The sequence below is a fragment of the Lissotriton vulgaris genome, chromosome 3_1 (assembly GCF_964263255.1).
Source record: "Lissotriton vulgaris chromosome 3_1, aLisVul1.2, whole genome shotgun sequence".
In the NCBI taxonomy this organism is placed as follows: domain Eukaryota; kingdom Metazoa; phylum Chordata; class Amphibia; order Caudata; family Salamandridae; genus Lissotriton; species Lissotriton vulgaris.
Window position 1 is genome coordinate 1,145,212,326 of NC_141689.1, and position 17,044 is coordinate 1,145,229,369.

Sequence of the window (17,044 nt, forward strand, 5' to 3'; positions counted from 1 at the left end):
ACAATATTCACAATATTTGCAATCTTATCCTGAAAATGTAGATCAATTTCATCACATCATTTTTGTGATGCTGCCACTTTATTCTCCATACAGCATGCAAAGCGTGTGTGCCCCCTAGAGATGCGGCCAGGGTAATGAACAGTGCTTTCTTCCTTGATCACTTCAAACCAGTTCTGAGCCTAGCTCTTTGGCCACTAATTGTGGTGGGGCTACCTGACATCAAGGACAAAGGTTGCAGCCTACCCACGTGTCACCTAACATGTTATAACAGAGAATGCTCCCAATGAGGTAAATCTAAGTTCCTGAATACACCTCAACTGGTCCACCTGTTAGAGGAAGAGAAAACACTGCCCCACACCCTAGTCTTTAATTCACCTTTCAGGGGCTCTTCACTGGCTCGGCTACAGCCGGAGAGTTAAAGGTAATTAGCATCCAGGAGCTTCTGGCAGGGAAAAGGTAACTTTCTGAAAGTTACTTTTCCTCAATCTATTTTAAAATCCGATTTCAGCCTAACGTTGAGCATTCAATACATACTAAAAGAGTGGTTCAATCATATTTCAAGCTGGTCCTAGTCCAGAGAGAGAAGACTTAATATTTTATTTTGTTTGCCATTGATACTCTTTGAACCTTCCAGCCTTGCTACAGTGAATAGCTTTTTTGTGTGCTAATTGCGGTAAGGACTTGTTAACTATACATTTCAACATGTCTTAATTTTAAATACCATCCACTCTGCCCTTGTGAGTTTACACAGCCTGCATTGGGCACTTATTACTATTTAAAAGGGAGGTTTTATCTCTAAAAAAGGTTGATTTTGAAAATGTGGCCGGCAGATTTAAAATTGCAGCAGGAAGTTCCAGTGGTAGGCCTGGGGTCATGTTTGCCTGGCCACACTAGTGGGTGGGACACTAGAGCTGTATTCTCTAGGTGACATTTAGGTTTCCCTGTCATGGGTGTATTTTGGGAACCAAATACTATGGCCTTATAGGAAAGTTAAATAGGCCAATAAGGTGAGAGGAAATGTTTTAAGGGGTCAGATCATATACACTGGGGCCTGGTTAGCAGTGTCCTCATGCACAGAGTCAAAGTCAAAGTCAAAGATAGCTTTATTCGATTTCAACTTTAAAATCATAAAAGCACATATAATACATAATGAAAACATTTAACAAATAAAATAAATATATTTTCTTTAAAAGAAGAAGCAGAACCTCAGTTCATAGTTAGTCTACATCTAATGACATTTTTTTTTTAAAAAACATAGACACGAGGTAAATGGACATTTCATCTTCTAACAGCTGAAGTTTCAATAGGGCTGGTCTACAAATAAAATAGATACATTTTCTTTAAAAAAAAGAGAAGCAGAACCTCAATTCATAGTTAGTCTACATCTAATTACATTTTTTAAACATAGACACAAGGTAGGTGGACATTTCATCTTCTATCAGCTGAAGTTTCAGTAGGGCTGGTCTACATTGCCTGAGACCCCATCTCTTCAGTAACACTCCTAGATATTTTTTCCTGGCTAACGAGTAGAATTTACAAAACAAGATGGAATGTAATGTCGACTGATGGGATATATCATCACAGGGGCATAGAATTAAGTCTTTTGACCAGCTATTAGTTTCAGGGAAAGTAATTAATCTAAAGAAACTACCAGCCCTAAAACGTGTAAGGAGCATCCGTGCATAACTGCTCGTTGTAAGGAGCAAATACTGCTGTATGCCTTGACCCTGTAGCATCAGATGGTTTTCCTGGACAGAGACCGTTTTACTTTCAACGATCCAATGTTTATTTTCCAGGAAAATAAGACAGCTTTCCTTGAAATTGTGGCCAGGGTGTTTGGGGAATCGAAACATTCTGGGTGTCCTATCTCGGTTAAAAATCCCTTGGCATATGTAAACCAGTCAATTTTACTTGCCCCCTGTAAATTCAAACAATCCGTCACTACATCTTTACTAAAAGAAGTTTCTGTCGAAGTCCATATCTTGTGCCACAACAAGATAGGGCTTAGTTTTATGAGATCAGTAACGTAGGCCATGCCTATCTCCTTATGGCATACAAACGTCGATGTTGATCTCGATACAGCTAGTAAATATCGGAGCAAGGAATTTTCATATAGTTGGATATCCCGGATATCTGCAATCCCCCATACTCCAGCACCGTATGTTACTGTGGATATACATTTGGAACTATAAATATCCTTCAGAATATAAACTGGTCGTCCCCCCAACTTGGTTGCAAAATTGCGTACAGCACCAATGGCTCGGGAAAAGGCCAGTTTCCTTGTATTAGCAGCAGAAGACCATGACCCATTTCTATTAAAGTTAATACCCAAATATGAGAAAGTGTTTGTTAGTTCTATCTTTGACTGATCTAGAAAATGTTTACATTGTACATTTCTCTTTTGAGAGCAGCACATACTAAAGGTTTTATCTATATTTATTTTGAAACCTCAGTTACCCATATAACTTGCAAAAAGTGTAAGTGCTCTCTGAAGACCAAGTTGTGTTGCCATAATAACCGCGTCGTCCGCGTACAATAGTATCAGGACAGCGCGACCATTAACATGAGGGTAATCCAAATTAAAACTCCTAAGGTAATTAGCAATACTATTAATATAAAGATTGAACAAAAAAGGCGCAAGTATACAACCTTGCCTAACCCCATTTTTTCATGGGAAAGTTGCTGTACATTCTCCCTCATTCCCATATCTTACTTTAGCCCCGGCCCCCCGGTATAACTCTTTTATAAAGTTCAACATATTGGTATCAATGCCCAGTTTTTGCAGGGTGTCCCATAGGATTTCGTGGCTCAAACAGTCAAATGCCGAACTTAAGTCGACAAAAGTTAGGAATAAGTTTCCCTTTTTTGCTACCACGAATTTCCCTATCATTAATGCCAAGTTTAACCCCTGCTCATCTGTGCCTAACCCCGCTTTAAACCCATATTGAAACTTCGAAAGGGCAGGAGTATCTTCCGCCTATGACTGTAATCTGTTTAAAATTATTCTACCAGCCACTTTCATCAAGGAGTCTAGTAGAGAAATTGGCCTATAGCATATCGGGTCATTTCTATCCCCTCTTTTAAATATAGGAACCAAAATTGCCTCTTGCCAAGTACGTATGAAAGCTGTATCATTGCTACTGTTTAAAACATTAGTCAGGAGGGGAGCCCATAGTTCTAACTTAGTTTTATAGATATCCACAGGTACCCTATCAGGTCCTGGTGCTTTACCTGCGGCACTTTCCCTTATAGCTGCCTCCACCTCGGAGACAGAAAAGGTGATATTTAAAGGAAAAAGTGCCTGCAAGTTATTTTCTTCTAGCCCACAAACATCAGTATTGCCAGTACCTAATGTTTCATCTTTTTTATACAACTCTGAATAAATTTTTACCCAGATGTCTTCATCTATGGCCACCTCATTAGTATCCGTTTTCTTTACCTGAAAAAAAGGGGCTTTCACCGCTTTCCAAAATCCGATGTTGTCAAAAGAACAATATCAGTTCACACAAAATGGGGTAGCCTCACAAAAAAGATACTTTCTCACAATACACGACTCTGGAGCCCACTGAGTTCACATGCCAATGAAGTGTGGTGATTCTCTTGCTGTGGCCAGACCATAAATCTGCCAACTCCTTTGTCAGGGCTGATTTTATCTCTTCTCTCAATTGTGCTTTACAACTCTATAGTGTGTCAGTTAAATCTGGTTTGGGGAGTGCCATATTGTCTCGTAATGTATCACATGTAGTATCTTCCACCAATCTGGATGGTCCATCACCCCTCTTGCAAGCTTCAAAGAGGCTTCTTACAGTCTTTTGTGTTGATGTCTTCGGTGGAATTTACTGTCTTATGTCCTGGAAGGCATATGGATAGTGCCTGCAATTGTTCCATCCTGCTGGAGGCCAAGCTGAGGATTAACTTTCATCTGGGTCCACACATGGGTTTGGGATTCTTTGAGAGCTATAATAATTGAGGTGCAGGTGTCGTTTCCAGCAGGTCAGATACCTTTTCATATGACAGCTGCTTGTTGGGCTCCCAGGGCTTATGCTCTCATCTGACCACTCTCTTTCTTACTTTAGGGCATAAGCAGGGCATGGCCAATCATTGGGGGCAGCAGGGAATCATCTAATGCCTTCACATAAGCTGGTGGTATTATGGTTTGCTGCTCAGGCAGGACTCCACACATCTGTGAGTTGCACCTACCATGCTATTAGCATATATGCAACAGGGAGCTGTCCTATGATTAAACTCCATATTCCATTCCATAGTTAATCATCTCTCAAATGGATCCTGTTAGAAATGGGGGTCCCTAGTTGGCAAGGGTTTTTGTCCAAGTAGGGGCCCTTCTTCCTAGTCGGGGTAAGGGGGATGCACTTATAAAATAACCCTTGCTCACCCCCTGGGAAACTTGGCACGAGCAGACAGGCTTATCTCAGAGGCAGTTTGTAAAGCATGTGTGCACACATACAATAATACAGAGAAAACACTACAAATGGACACTACTCCTGTTTAGAGAAATATGTAATCTTTATCTAAACCAAACAGGACCAAAACAACAAACATCCACAATACAGTAATCAAAATATGACTGTTAAAAGGTAGAACAGTTCTGTCCAGAGCAAACTATAGATGCAACTGTTTTAACACAAAGTACTTTGGATGTGAAAAAACCATGAACAAAAACAGCAGCAGGGAAAGTGATACGTCGGTTCCTTACTTCAGAGGAGGTGATGTGTCGGTTCCTTACTGCCACGCAGGGCAGGTGATGCGTCAGTTCCTTACTGAAGGGGAGGTGATGCGTCCGTTTCTTTTCTGCGTGGAGGTGATGCATTGGTTTCTCACTGTGGCCCCAGTGTTCCTGCAGACTTGGCGCTCCGGTGAGATGCATCACCTCTCTATGTGGTGGCAGCAACAGTTTTTACAGCTGCTGTCCCACAATGCATTGGCTCTTGCAGCCACACAGCAGGGCCTGCGTCAGAATCGGTCCAGTGATCTCAGACTCTGGAGAGCAGTGCACTCGATGTAGTGTTTTGCGATTTCTCGAGTCGCGGGCGGGTGTTGCATCAGTTTCTTTGGCGATGCATCAGAAATAGGTGTGGATGCGTTATGCTTCTTGTCTTTGCGTTACTTTTCCAGCTCCAAACAGCAGGAACAACCTCCAGAGCCCAAATTCAGCAACCAGCACCTCCTGGCAGGTCAGATCTCCCAGCAAGGAAGTTCAGGGGAGATGGTGGTGAAGTCTTTGTATCCCTGAGACTTCAAAACAGGAGGCAAGCTCTACTTCCAGCCCTTTGACATCTTCCTCACGCAGGGGATACAGCACACAACAAAATCCTTGCCCTTTACTTGGCAGAAACAGCCACTGCAGGCCAACCCCAGACAGCACACAGCAAAGGAGAAGTATTTCTCTTCCGTTTCTCTAGCTCGTCTCTTTGGCAAAGGTTCCTCTTCATCCCCGAAGTAATCTCCGGTCCAGGGAAGACATGGCTTGGCAGTTCGGGCTGAACTGTTCCGATGAGGCACAGGGTCAGACTGATTTGCATATGGCCATGTCTGAACTGGGGTGGTGGAGTGAGCTAAAGAATGATGATGGATTAAACCCAGATCAGTTGACTGGGGGCGAGTGTTTGATTTGCTGAAACACTTTGTCCATCATCTCCTTAGGTATCGCTTTGTCCTCTCTGGTGCAGCATTCCCACAAGAGCTGGAGACAGAATTGTCCAAAGCATAGCAGGCCCATTCAGATGTGAAATAAATCTCCTCCCCCTACTGTACATGCAGCCCAGGTCTATTCAGCCCAGCCCTGACTCACCACGGCAAGGCAGGACACACCACACCTGAGTGGCTGTCTGAACAAAATGTACATCCCCAGCCCCTGTCTCTCCAAAGCCAGACAGTCAATACATGAACCAGCAGAGGAATATAGGATGGCTAACAAGAAAATACCTACTTTCTAAATGTGGTATGTTCAAACACAGAAATTAAAAATCATCCTCACTAAAAGATGCATCTATATATTCTGAGTTTAGGCATACTAAACGTTATCTTCCTGTCTTGTCCAAATGGAAAGTTAGATTTATAAGATGCTATAAATAAACTCCCATTCTTTCCAGATAGCCTTTCAATAGTGAAAAATGAAATTGGCAGTATTTCACTATGAGGACATGCCACCCACATCAGTGCATGCCCCACCTTTCACATACACTGCACCCTGCCCACAGGAGTACCTTGATCCTACCTCAGGGGTGACTCACATGAAAGAAAAGGGAAGGTTAGGGTCTGCAAGTAGGTGTCCTTGCTAGGTCAACATGAGAGTACCAAACTGCGCACAGACACCGCAGTGGCAGGTCTGAGTTACATTTACAGGCTGCTAATGTAGGTGACACAATCAGTGCTACAGGCCCACTAGCAGCATTTGATGCACAGGCCCTGGGCACACACAGTGCACTGTACTAGGGACTGACTAGTAAATCAAATCAGCCAATCATGGAAACACCAATCCATAACAACAATTTACAGAGGGAGCACTTTGGTACTGATCAGCAGTGGCATAGTGCCCAAAGCATCTAGACCAGCAAAAAGGAAGTCCAACACACAGCAAAATAACAGGAGGCAAAGGCAAAAATACAGGGGAAACCCGCACCAATGATGCAATAGGTCTGTTGTGTGTAGATGTGCCATAACAGAGTTCCTGATCTCCACTCACAGGCAGAACACTTTTAGATAGCCTGTCTTCCCAGCCGGGAAGCACATTTAACAACACACGCCTGCAGCCTCAGTATGTTCAGGCCATCACCCAGAGGGCCCATGCCTGCTTCTCTGCTAAGGGCGGTAATGCAGGTAAATCAATCAAGCAGGGCTGGGAACACCTACCTTCTTCCCTGTACCACTGTGAGCCCATAGTGCGCTGAGGTACTCAACTTACGTTGCGCCCTCTCTGGGGGTTTCGGATGGCACCTTGATTTGTCACATGACCGTGGTCTGCAATACCCTGACCTCTTGTCTCAGGGCTGCAAATAAGATGTCCAATATCTTCCTCAGACCAGCCTGTTATTCTCATACTAAGTACATGGAATGAGGGCTGTCTCCATGCCACTTCATATGCATGTGGTGGGCACACAGGCTAGGTCCCTCCAGTAGTCTAATTGCATGCTGACATCTTGGATAATACTCCATCCATGTCCCCCAAAGGGAACATTTTAGCGTGGATTGTTCTTAGTTTTTAGAAAGAGATGATCCAAGAAAGGATGACACTTCCAAGACTTGTGGATTGTCGGAGAATGCTAATAAGTATACAATTTTTAAAGGACACTCATATGTTTGATAGTATGAGTTCTTGTGCATGGAATGGGAGTAACACAGGCCCCGCGCTCCAGGGTCCCCCTCACTTAGCAAGCCTCGTCTTCATCATGAATTAAGTTGCGCGCACGCCCGGTCTTATTAAGAGGCCGGGCGTGAGCACCATTTAATTAATGAAGAGCCTCTGAGGCCCGGCCGTGGCCCAGGCTTGCCGCGTGCGTGCACACCATTTAATGTATTAATAAATTAAATGGTGTTAAATGGTGTGCACACCATTAATTAAATTGTGGCTGGGTGCGTGCGGCGCGCAGTTGTCACTCTCCGTGTCTGCGCAGTCTTCAGGGTGGGGCTGTGAATGCCATTCAATTGGTCATGCGCATTGCGGAGTGTGCACAACTCAAAGTGCACATGAGACTGGTGTGAGGCATCCTAGGACCCAGCCACGCCAGAAAATGAGAAAGACTGTCCATCACCAGCCATAATTTCTTTATTACTAGCCCCTGCCTAGCCTTGCCCTGCCTTCTGCTGCCCGCTTGCCTAGGGCCTGCCTTTGAAGCTGCAGGCCCGGCCCCATCTGACTCCTAACGTTTTAAAGCTTGTCTTTACTTTAACAAATTGTAGTGGCTGTTTATTTGTAGCTGTTTATGATATATATCACTGCAGCGAGGGGAAAAGTTTGGCATTTAGAAAAATCTGAGTTTAGCCCAGGACCTGAGGATTCAGTTTCGAGAAGGATGCGGGTTAAGGGATTGAAGAGAGCAACCCTTCTGCCACAGAAAGGGACACTGCAGAGTGACTTTATTAGACTGTGGACACGAGTTTGAGTGTGTGAGGACACTGAACTCAATGGTTTATACCAGCTGCTAGGTGGCTTGGGGTTAGAAAGATGACCACACAAGCCGTCCAGCTTCCTGTTCTGAGCTGGGGTAATTTATGAAAACAGATGGCATAGCTGTTACTCGATGGCTGCATTTAGGGGAGATAGGTATAAGCTTCTGTAGATGAGACAGAAAAGTCCCATGTGGTCAGAAATTGTAAATAGGACCAGCAATCACTTACCTTCCACAGAATTCAGGGTCGTTAACAATATGAGAATATACAACCTCATGAAAACTCTGACCTCTATGACAAACCAAATACTTTTTTTAAAGTTTCACCATTCCAAGCTGCACACAAATCTCACCTCTTTTGAATATTTGTTTGCAAAAGGAGGGCTATGCTGAGGGCACCACAATACCCCCTGCATGCCACTAGCTGAAGAAGACATAATGGTAACACCCAGTACCAGATCATGACCCACAGAGATGGCAGAAAATCTCCTCTCTGTCAGCTCAGATTTACTTTTTTTTTTTTAAAGGTGGTAATAGTTAGGTGAATTGTTCTATTTATTTTATCAATAGAAAGAACCAGACCCATTGGGCAGCAAAGTGTTTACAGGAGGTTTCGGGGTTTCATTTAATTTCATAAGTCTTTATTGCGATTCTACATCATAAAAGACATTATTGTTAAAAAGTGAATCAATATTACAAATTTCAACCATTAATCGTGATCCAGAATAATAAAATGTTTTAAAAGTACATTATACACCATCACAATAATAAATACATAGAAACTAAAAAAACACAATATTTATAACAGTGTTAAGAACGATTAAAAAAGGATTAAATTGATCCAGCAAAAAGACTTACGAAAACCTTAGTATCATAACTATAAAATCAATTAACCCTTTCGATGCTGATGACGAGCTCAGCTCGTCATCACCCACGGGTGTCGTGTGCTGATGACGAGCTGAGCTCGTCATGAATAAATGGCATCCTGAATTTTTCAGCACAGGACGGGAAAACTGCCAGCAGCCATGTGGTTAAAAGTCGCTTTATATAATACAAAATGGTTGTAAAAACTAGGACCCTACATGGCTGTTGTGTTACCCACCCTTTTTGCGTGCAAGACCCAATCCCAGCTCAAGAGCTTTTCTATGCCTATGACTACATAGTGTGTGGTGTCAGTCTTCAGCAATCCCTTTGCCACCATGGCTGATCCAGTGCCCATAAGTTTGCACACGGGTTTCAGCCATATACTACTTGGCTTGTGGTAGGCCGGACAAACAAATAGGAGGTGGTCTATATCTTCTGTCTGGTCTTTGCAGAACTGTCACATTTTACTAGTTGCAGTGTCCCACTTACTCGTAAGCCACCGCAAAGGCAGGGTGCCAACCCTAAACTGGTGGTATAATTTACGGTCTAGTCGTTTTGTCACTAGATCCAAATAGGTCTCCAAATGTGGTTCATCCCTGATGTCAAAGTACTCTTGTGTAAATGAGGTGGTAACATGGGTGGAACATCTTCTCGCTTTGATCAACTCCCAATATGCTGCTTTAAGAAGTTTTTTAGATGGGAAGTCTGCGGTCTCGGGGTGATCCCAGAGATTCCTCATCCCCATATCATTTAGGAGCAATTTAACACCGGAAAACCATGGGATCCTATGTGAACGGCTTAACCCCCTCTACTTCCAGCATAGCCCTGGCATACATATGGAGTTCTGGAGTTGTCCAGAGGCGTCTCCAGAATACCAGAGGTCTCATGGTGGTTTCATAATGGGGACGTGTGTTCATTAAAGCTTTTCCTAAATATAGCAGACCATGGAAAGATCAGAAACAGCATTGGTGGTCTTGGCAAGATGAACAACTGTAATTCAGGGATGTACCACAGTGGAGCTTCAGAGTGCAAATTCTAGTCAGCTGTGCAATGAACTTGAATATTAGCAAGGCCACTAGCATTATGGCTTCTGCAGTTGCAACGTTTTCTGCATAATTATGCCACATTTGCCACAGAATCCGTCATCAGCTGCATAAATTGCAAATTTTAACGAAAAATGTTTCTAGCTCAGATCAGATCAAGGGGCATATTATCAAGAACAGCGTTTAAATTATCGCCGGTTTAGCGACAGAAAACTGCGGCTAAAGCGGAGATAATGGGCTTGATAATATGCCCTGGAGAATTCCAATAGAAGCACATGTTCACACTAGAACTTGGACATCTATTGGAATTCTCAAGGGCATATTATCAAGCCCATTATAGCCATTTTAGCTGCATTTTTCTGCCGCTAAACCATCGATAATTTTTAACGAAGTTCTTGATAATATGCCCCCAAGTCTATAAACACTCAAAACATGTGTTGCTGTACAGTAGAAGGCCCTTCACAAAAGATGGAAGCTCAAGTTTCAGTTGCTTATTCATGTGTTGGGTGTAAAACTTGTATTATTGGGATGAAACATTTGCCCAAACATTTATAACGTGAGTAAAAATAAAAAAATAATGAGGCAATGCTATCCCAACATTGTGCCACATTATACAGCATATGTTTCCTTTTCTTGCAGCCTAATATAGTCAACCCTGCCACATAATTTGATGTATCCCTGCTACATAATTCCAGTGGCCTTGAATATTAGCAACTGAAAGTAATGAGCGAACAGAGCATAAAAGGGATTGCGATCAATGAACCTCTCCACCATAACATAGACCCCTGGTTTCTTCTCATTAGCTTTGGAAGTGGGTGGTCTACATAAGCAATCGTTGTTTCATTTAGCTTAAAATGTACAGGTAGTATTTCCAAAGTTTCATGATATCATTAATTGTGGCTGTGAAGGGAAGCAGTAGCGTAACAAAGGCCCCAGCAGCCTCCATCGTGTGGGGGGCCTCTGAGCTCCAGGGGTTCTCCTAAGCACATTGTCTTGGCCTGAGAGCTCCTGAGTGTGGTTGGAAGAGGCCCCCTCCATGTACTTTGCAGGGGGGGGCTCACGTTTCCTTACACCACTGGTGCATGGCCTTGGTGAGAGATGGTCAAGATCCTTTCTCTGTTATTTAGAAAGGTGTTATCGTCCCCTCAATGAGACTGAAACCTCATTTAGTGGGCTATGTTTGTATAGAGGTGAGGAGATTTGTGATATGAGACCTGGATTCCATTTTGCCATCAATGGATAAGCCGATAAAGATGTATAATTATACTGAATCTCAGGGAGGGCAGTCATGGTTACTAAAAAGAAGTGTACTATTAGCATGTTATCAGTTCTTAGGGAAGACAGCTGCTGATAAGGAGACATTGGTGAGCTTGGGGATGAGTGGGGGGCAATAAATGGGGGCCTATATTGATGACCTTACTATTGCAGATTATGTTGCGGGCGACAACTTCTTGAATGTAGCATGATTTTTCCGATGTTTTCTTAAAAGGCTTTGCCCCATGGATGGCCGGAGGGGGGTGGGGGGTGGGGGGGGGGGTGTCACTGGTTCGATGTCATATAAAAGAAAAGAAAACAGTGGGACTTAGAAGTACCCTGTGTGCTAACACTGATGATCAAAAATATTTTCAGACAGTTTGGCTTCGTTGGATGCTTGATTGGTAGTGGCACTTCTTTGATTATAGAGGTGCCTATTTTTACCCCGGGGCATGAACATGGCCAGTCATGAGGTCTACAAGCAATTACAATTTCTTCCATGTACATTTGAGGAATCTGCTTTGACATTTTGCTAGACGAATGCCACCAGTGAACCATTTTTCTTATTACGTGTTTAGGTTTGAGAGAGTTGAGTAAGCGTACCTGAATGCAAGGGGTGGGGAAGACAGTAGGGTCTGTGCCATTGTATTAAAGGAGATTTTGTTTAGGTGTCTTTCACAAGAATGAATTGACACAAGTGTATACTTTGTTATACTCAAATTCAATAACAAAGTTAATATTTACTTAAGCTGGCAGTTTTAAGCAGCTCTGCAGGTTCCTTTTTGGTATTTCACATGTTCATAGTCCAGCTAGCTGTTTACGGTACTGGGTTGTCCATTCTCAGGTATTTTTTTGACGTTTATCGTCCTGAGTGGTCATAGGTTCATGGGAGAAGCAGTGGAGAGATCTGTTGTGATGGACTTTGTTATTATAATCTCAAATCTGACTGTCATTGTGAGATGCCAAGAAGTGGCCATAGTATGTTGATAGTCAGGACCTGCAGTGTTGGACTGTATTACTGTCCTCCGTTGGCCAGCGGTATGTGACAGATCTCTTCATGTATTTTGTGCTTGCTCACTTGGTGATGGGTGGCTTAGTGGTTGGGACTGGTATAGTCCTAGGTGATGGATATGACCCTTAGCAGTTTTGTCTTATGTGAGTGTAAGAGTGTCAAGCAGTTAAAGGAAATTATTGTTAAGCCTGTATGAACTACATGTGACTATCTGACGGCTGAGTGTTATGAAGTTATTTTTACTGTTGGTTATGTATTGTATTGTAATTGTATTGTATAGCACCGCATGAAAGAATGAATGGACTGAGAAGGACAGGAAAAAAGGCAGTATCTTAGCAAGGTACATCAAACATGAGTAGTCAGTGGGGTGATGGAGGGAGATCTGGAACATTTGAGCTACAACAATTGATGCAATCATGGGAGCCTCTCCCAAGATGAGGTGTGTGGTAGGGCAACCACAAATAGACATATGTTGTACAGACACAGGGAAGAAACCATTGACTGAGAGAAACGAAAATCAAGGGGCCGAAATCTTCTGAAGGTGGAGAATGCGTAGACATGAAAAGAACGTATGCCCGGTGGTACTTAGGTCAGTCAGAATCTATGGGCTCAAGTTACAGTTTTGAGCACCTACATTCATCTTAGATGCACATAAAACGCCATCTGTGGGTACATGACAGACCCCGATCAATAGAACCAATATCTGTGATCATTTATTTCGACATATGGAACGTGAACATAGAAAATCCATAAATAGGGTGGATCTTATACAATGTTTGTTTAAGTTGAGGGATGTGAACATGGGCATTCCCCAGAGAGGGAGCAAGCAGGAGAACTTTGGGAATGTTGGCAAACTGCATAAAGTCACATCTCTGAGGCTACTTATCACCATTCCCAATTTTGGTCATGACCAATTTGTGTACTTAAATGTAGTGCTTTAAAACAATTGTGTAAGTGTTCAACTTAGATGTGAACTTTGATGTGAAATAGAGCCAAACGCCTTCCTTTTTCCCAGTGTGAAGGTGGGGAAATGTCTCCAAATGGAAGCATATTTGCTCCATCTCTTTAACAGGAAATCTATGGCTTTACTACTCTCTGTAATTCCGTTAACTCAGGATTAGATGTGAGCACAGACATCTAGAATTGTCATAGATGTAGGTGTTTGTGCACTGCTCTGTCTGTGATTCCCCCCCAAAAAGCCACTTAATAAAAGGGTAATACCTTTTTCTGAATGTGCACCTGTGTAGCTTTTTTGCCTCTGATTATAAACATGAGGGGCCGGGAGCCTAGGGCCCCATTCACAGAACTAAATTAAGACAAAATCCTACACCTATTACTATTTTGGTATTCACAGAAGGCACTTACTCATTTTGGTATTCACAGAAGGCACTTACTCATTTTGGTATTCACAGAAGGCACTTACTCATCAATGCGTAGATGCCTTCTGTGAATATCAAAATGAGTAAGTTACTAATTTTGGTATTCACAGAAGGCACTTACTCATCAGTGAGTAAGTTAGTGCCTTCTGTGAATACCAAAATGAGTAAGTGACTTCTGTGAATACCAAAATGGTAGTAAGTTTAGGGTTTTGTCTTAAGTTAGTTCTGTGAATCGTGCCCAACGCGTGGTGTAGAAGATGGGGAGCAACCATGAGCTGCATGTTACAATTTTCTAAGCAAAAGAGAGATAATGAGAGAATTACAATTAAACAAGCCACTGTAAAAGGAAGATGGAGAATTTGCACATTGTAAATGAGCCCCAGACCCTGGGGCATATTTACAAGCCCCTATCGTCACCGGAGAGTCACTGTATTTAAAGTTTCTGTGGCGTAGCACCATTTTCCATATTAACAAGGTGGCACTAAGCCACTTACCATGACTTAACGCCACCTTCTAAATATGCCCCTTTCTGCTGCAGCCCTCGGTGGTAAAGAGGCGTGCAATGTGTGTTGCTGTGGGTGGTCCACCGCAACTCCCTTTGCTTTTTGATGATGCCCTAGATTTACAAGGCTGAGGCAGCACCAAAAACGAATGCCATGAAATACCAGGTGATACAAGGGTCAAATATTAATTTCTCCTTGTTTTTGGTTCTTTCCATGTGTGCTGCATTCTGCAGCACACATAGAGAGCAAATTGCCATTATTGATTGTTTATGTGCAGGAAGGTGTCCCTTCCTGCACATGAACAATCGCCCCAGCAGCTCAGGTACCTTTGCAACATGGCGGCAGGGTGCCTGAGCTGGTGCTAGGCAGCCTTTTTTGCACCAGTGCTAGGGGAAACACAGAAAAAAGGCTTTAAGCAACAGGTCAGAGTTTACCACTCTCCTGATTGTTGAACCAGTTCTTTGCAACTGACCTTACAAGAATGATAACCCTACACCAAATGGGGAAGACCAGATTGTTTTGATTCCCATGTATAGAGGGATTACACAAACATTCAGGAATTTACCAAGAGGGCCAACACAACAAACTCAAGAGCCCTCTTCACAGGTCAGTCTTTAGAAACCGCAGACCCATTTCAGATATGCAGATGTCCACACTTTCAGGGCAATCACATTACCCCATCACTATACTTTATATATCAGTTTCACCTTAACTGACACAGAGTGTACTCTGATACCAACGTGATCTATGCAAATAATCCTGCAATCCAGGGTTTTTTAAGGTTTTATTCAAATTATAAAAATTACAAAAAAATATACAGTGTGCATTATAAGAGGTAACAACAGCTCAAAACGTATAAAACTATTTTTCATGTCATTCTTACATCATATATTCATATCAAAACAATCAAAAGTTTAGGTAATATTAGCAGTAGCTTGTCTTGCAGTTATTGCACATGACAGAAGGAAGGTCAGGTTTTGCCTACTAGTGTGCTGGTGAATGCTGTACATAAAGTGTTAAATACAATCAGAACTACCTTAGAATGGCAATACAATCTTTTTAAAAAAACTTTAACAAACAGAACACCATTTTGGCATATTATTTGTCTCACATACAAAGATAAACAGGACTTGGGCATCTAAGTTGCATCCTTGGTGTTGGGGTATTTTTTAGGGGGACACGTCGTGGCTCTCAACACTGTCATGAGGCGTTGAGTCCTCCTGACTTTCTGAGCTTTCGCTGCTCTCCGTGTCGGGTTCAGCGGTCGCCTGCTTCAGACCCCGGAGCTGCACGTGTTGCTCAGGGCTCTCGTTGCTGGCGGGGGTGTCAGGGTGGCTGTCCGCTTCCACACTGTGGTCAGGCTGGGCTTCTGGACTCTCGTTGCTGGTGCTGTTGTCCACTTCAACGCTGTGGTCAGGATCGATTTCAGGGCTCTCGTTGCTTTGGTGGCTGTCTGGGTGGCTGTCCTCTTCCACGCTGTGGTCAGGCTGGGTTTCAGGGCTCTCGTTGCTGGTGTGGCTGTCAGCATCATCTGTGGCAGTATCGTCAGCATCTGCTGTGGCTGCATCACCCTGCTCAGCGGTGGTATCCAGAATAGCCTGTTTGACATAAATAGAAATTAGACACATCGCTTGAACTACTAAACATGACTTTTCATAAAAAATATCTACATTTCCCGAGTGCAGCTGAAAAAATATTTTTTCTGGAGGAGTTTGTTGTCTTCATGTTAGTAGCATTTACGCTTAACTTTACTTGTGGCATAGCACCCAACACACTTGTGCAGTTGATGGCTATTTTTTTGTTTCATTAGTAAATTAGCTCCTTTGTCATAGTATGTTGGATCAGTGTGGCAAAGTGTGACCACGTTGTCGGGCGGTTGAAAAGCCAGTCTGAGTAAATTGGGGCAGTATAGGCACTCTGTATTAAGGCAAGTGAGAAGGAGCGTCAACTAAAAATGGCCTCCTTGGAGAACAGACAGAGCTGTTTTAGTCATTTCAGGATCTTCCGTGACCCACCTTGTCCCATAAGGGTCCTTACCTGGGCACCAGCGCTCTTCCAGTCTTTTGTTTCGACGGAGTGGTCTTCATCGTCCGCTGCCCTGATTTCCAGTGGTACGCTGTCACTGTCTCCTCTGCCGGCAGTGTCTCCTTGAGTAGAGTCATCGATGTAGGCTTCAGTGGAAGGAGAAGCAGTAGTGGCCGCAGGCTGTTCCTCTGAAGAGTCAGAGTCTGAATGGCTTTCAGTGGAGACATCTTTTGAGGAGTTCTGAAAAGTGAGCAGCGAGAATAATGAATTACTACAGTACTGAGCACAGGTGATTTATTGCATGTTGTTGATAGGATACTCTGGTGGATCGCCAGCAACCCTGTTTCTTTCAAAGCTGTTTTTATGGCCTTGCAGCACCGGATATGCTGTTCTTCGAAAACTGGGTTGGCACTGATCTGCTTGGTGAGGGGGGGGGGGCATTTCTGTAATGGCAAAAAAGCCCAATACAGATGGAGCTGCTGTTACTAGATATAGTGGTGCAGAAACTCTGCTATCGCATTCCTATCCAACTGTTCTCAGTAGTTTTCACCAGAGCATCTCAGTTTCCTCCCATCAGGTAGTCTACAATACACAACTGCTGGTGGCTGTCCTCTCCTACATGCTTTAGATGGACAGAAACACTTTGAAATCACATGGGAAACCCTTTGTCTATCACCTTCCTATACCACCGACTTGTTGTTTCAACATACATTATTCATCATGATAGTGAAGCTTACGTCATAAAATTGTCCTTAATGGGACATTCGCATCAGAAGTACTGATTCTGCTTTACAAGTAGGGACAAAAGGAAGCAAGAAGTGATTGTTGCAACCTCTTT

The 17,044-nt window shown here is 43.1% G+C and overlaps 1 protein-coding gene across 1 annotated transcript in view; it reads right to left on the minus strand.

The window, feature by feature from the left end:
• Positions 1 to 17,044, minus strand: part of LOC147727580 (uncharacterized) — a 176,999-nt gene that overhangs the window by 153,655 nt on the left and 6,300 nt on the right. The window contains exons 4-5 of the mRNA XM_086963647.1: positions 16,219 to 16,446; positions 15,352 to 15,779 (exon numbers count right to left, since the gene is read on the minus strand). Coding sequence (XP_086819773.1) covers positions 15,352 to 15,779; positions 16,219 to 16,446 — 656 coding nt within the window. The remainder of the gene's footprint in view (positions 1 to 15,351; positions 15,780 to 16,218; positions 16,447 to 17,044) is intronic.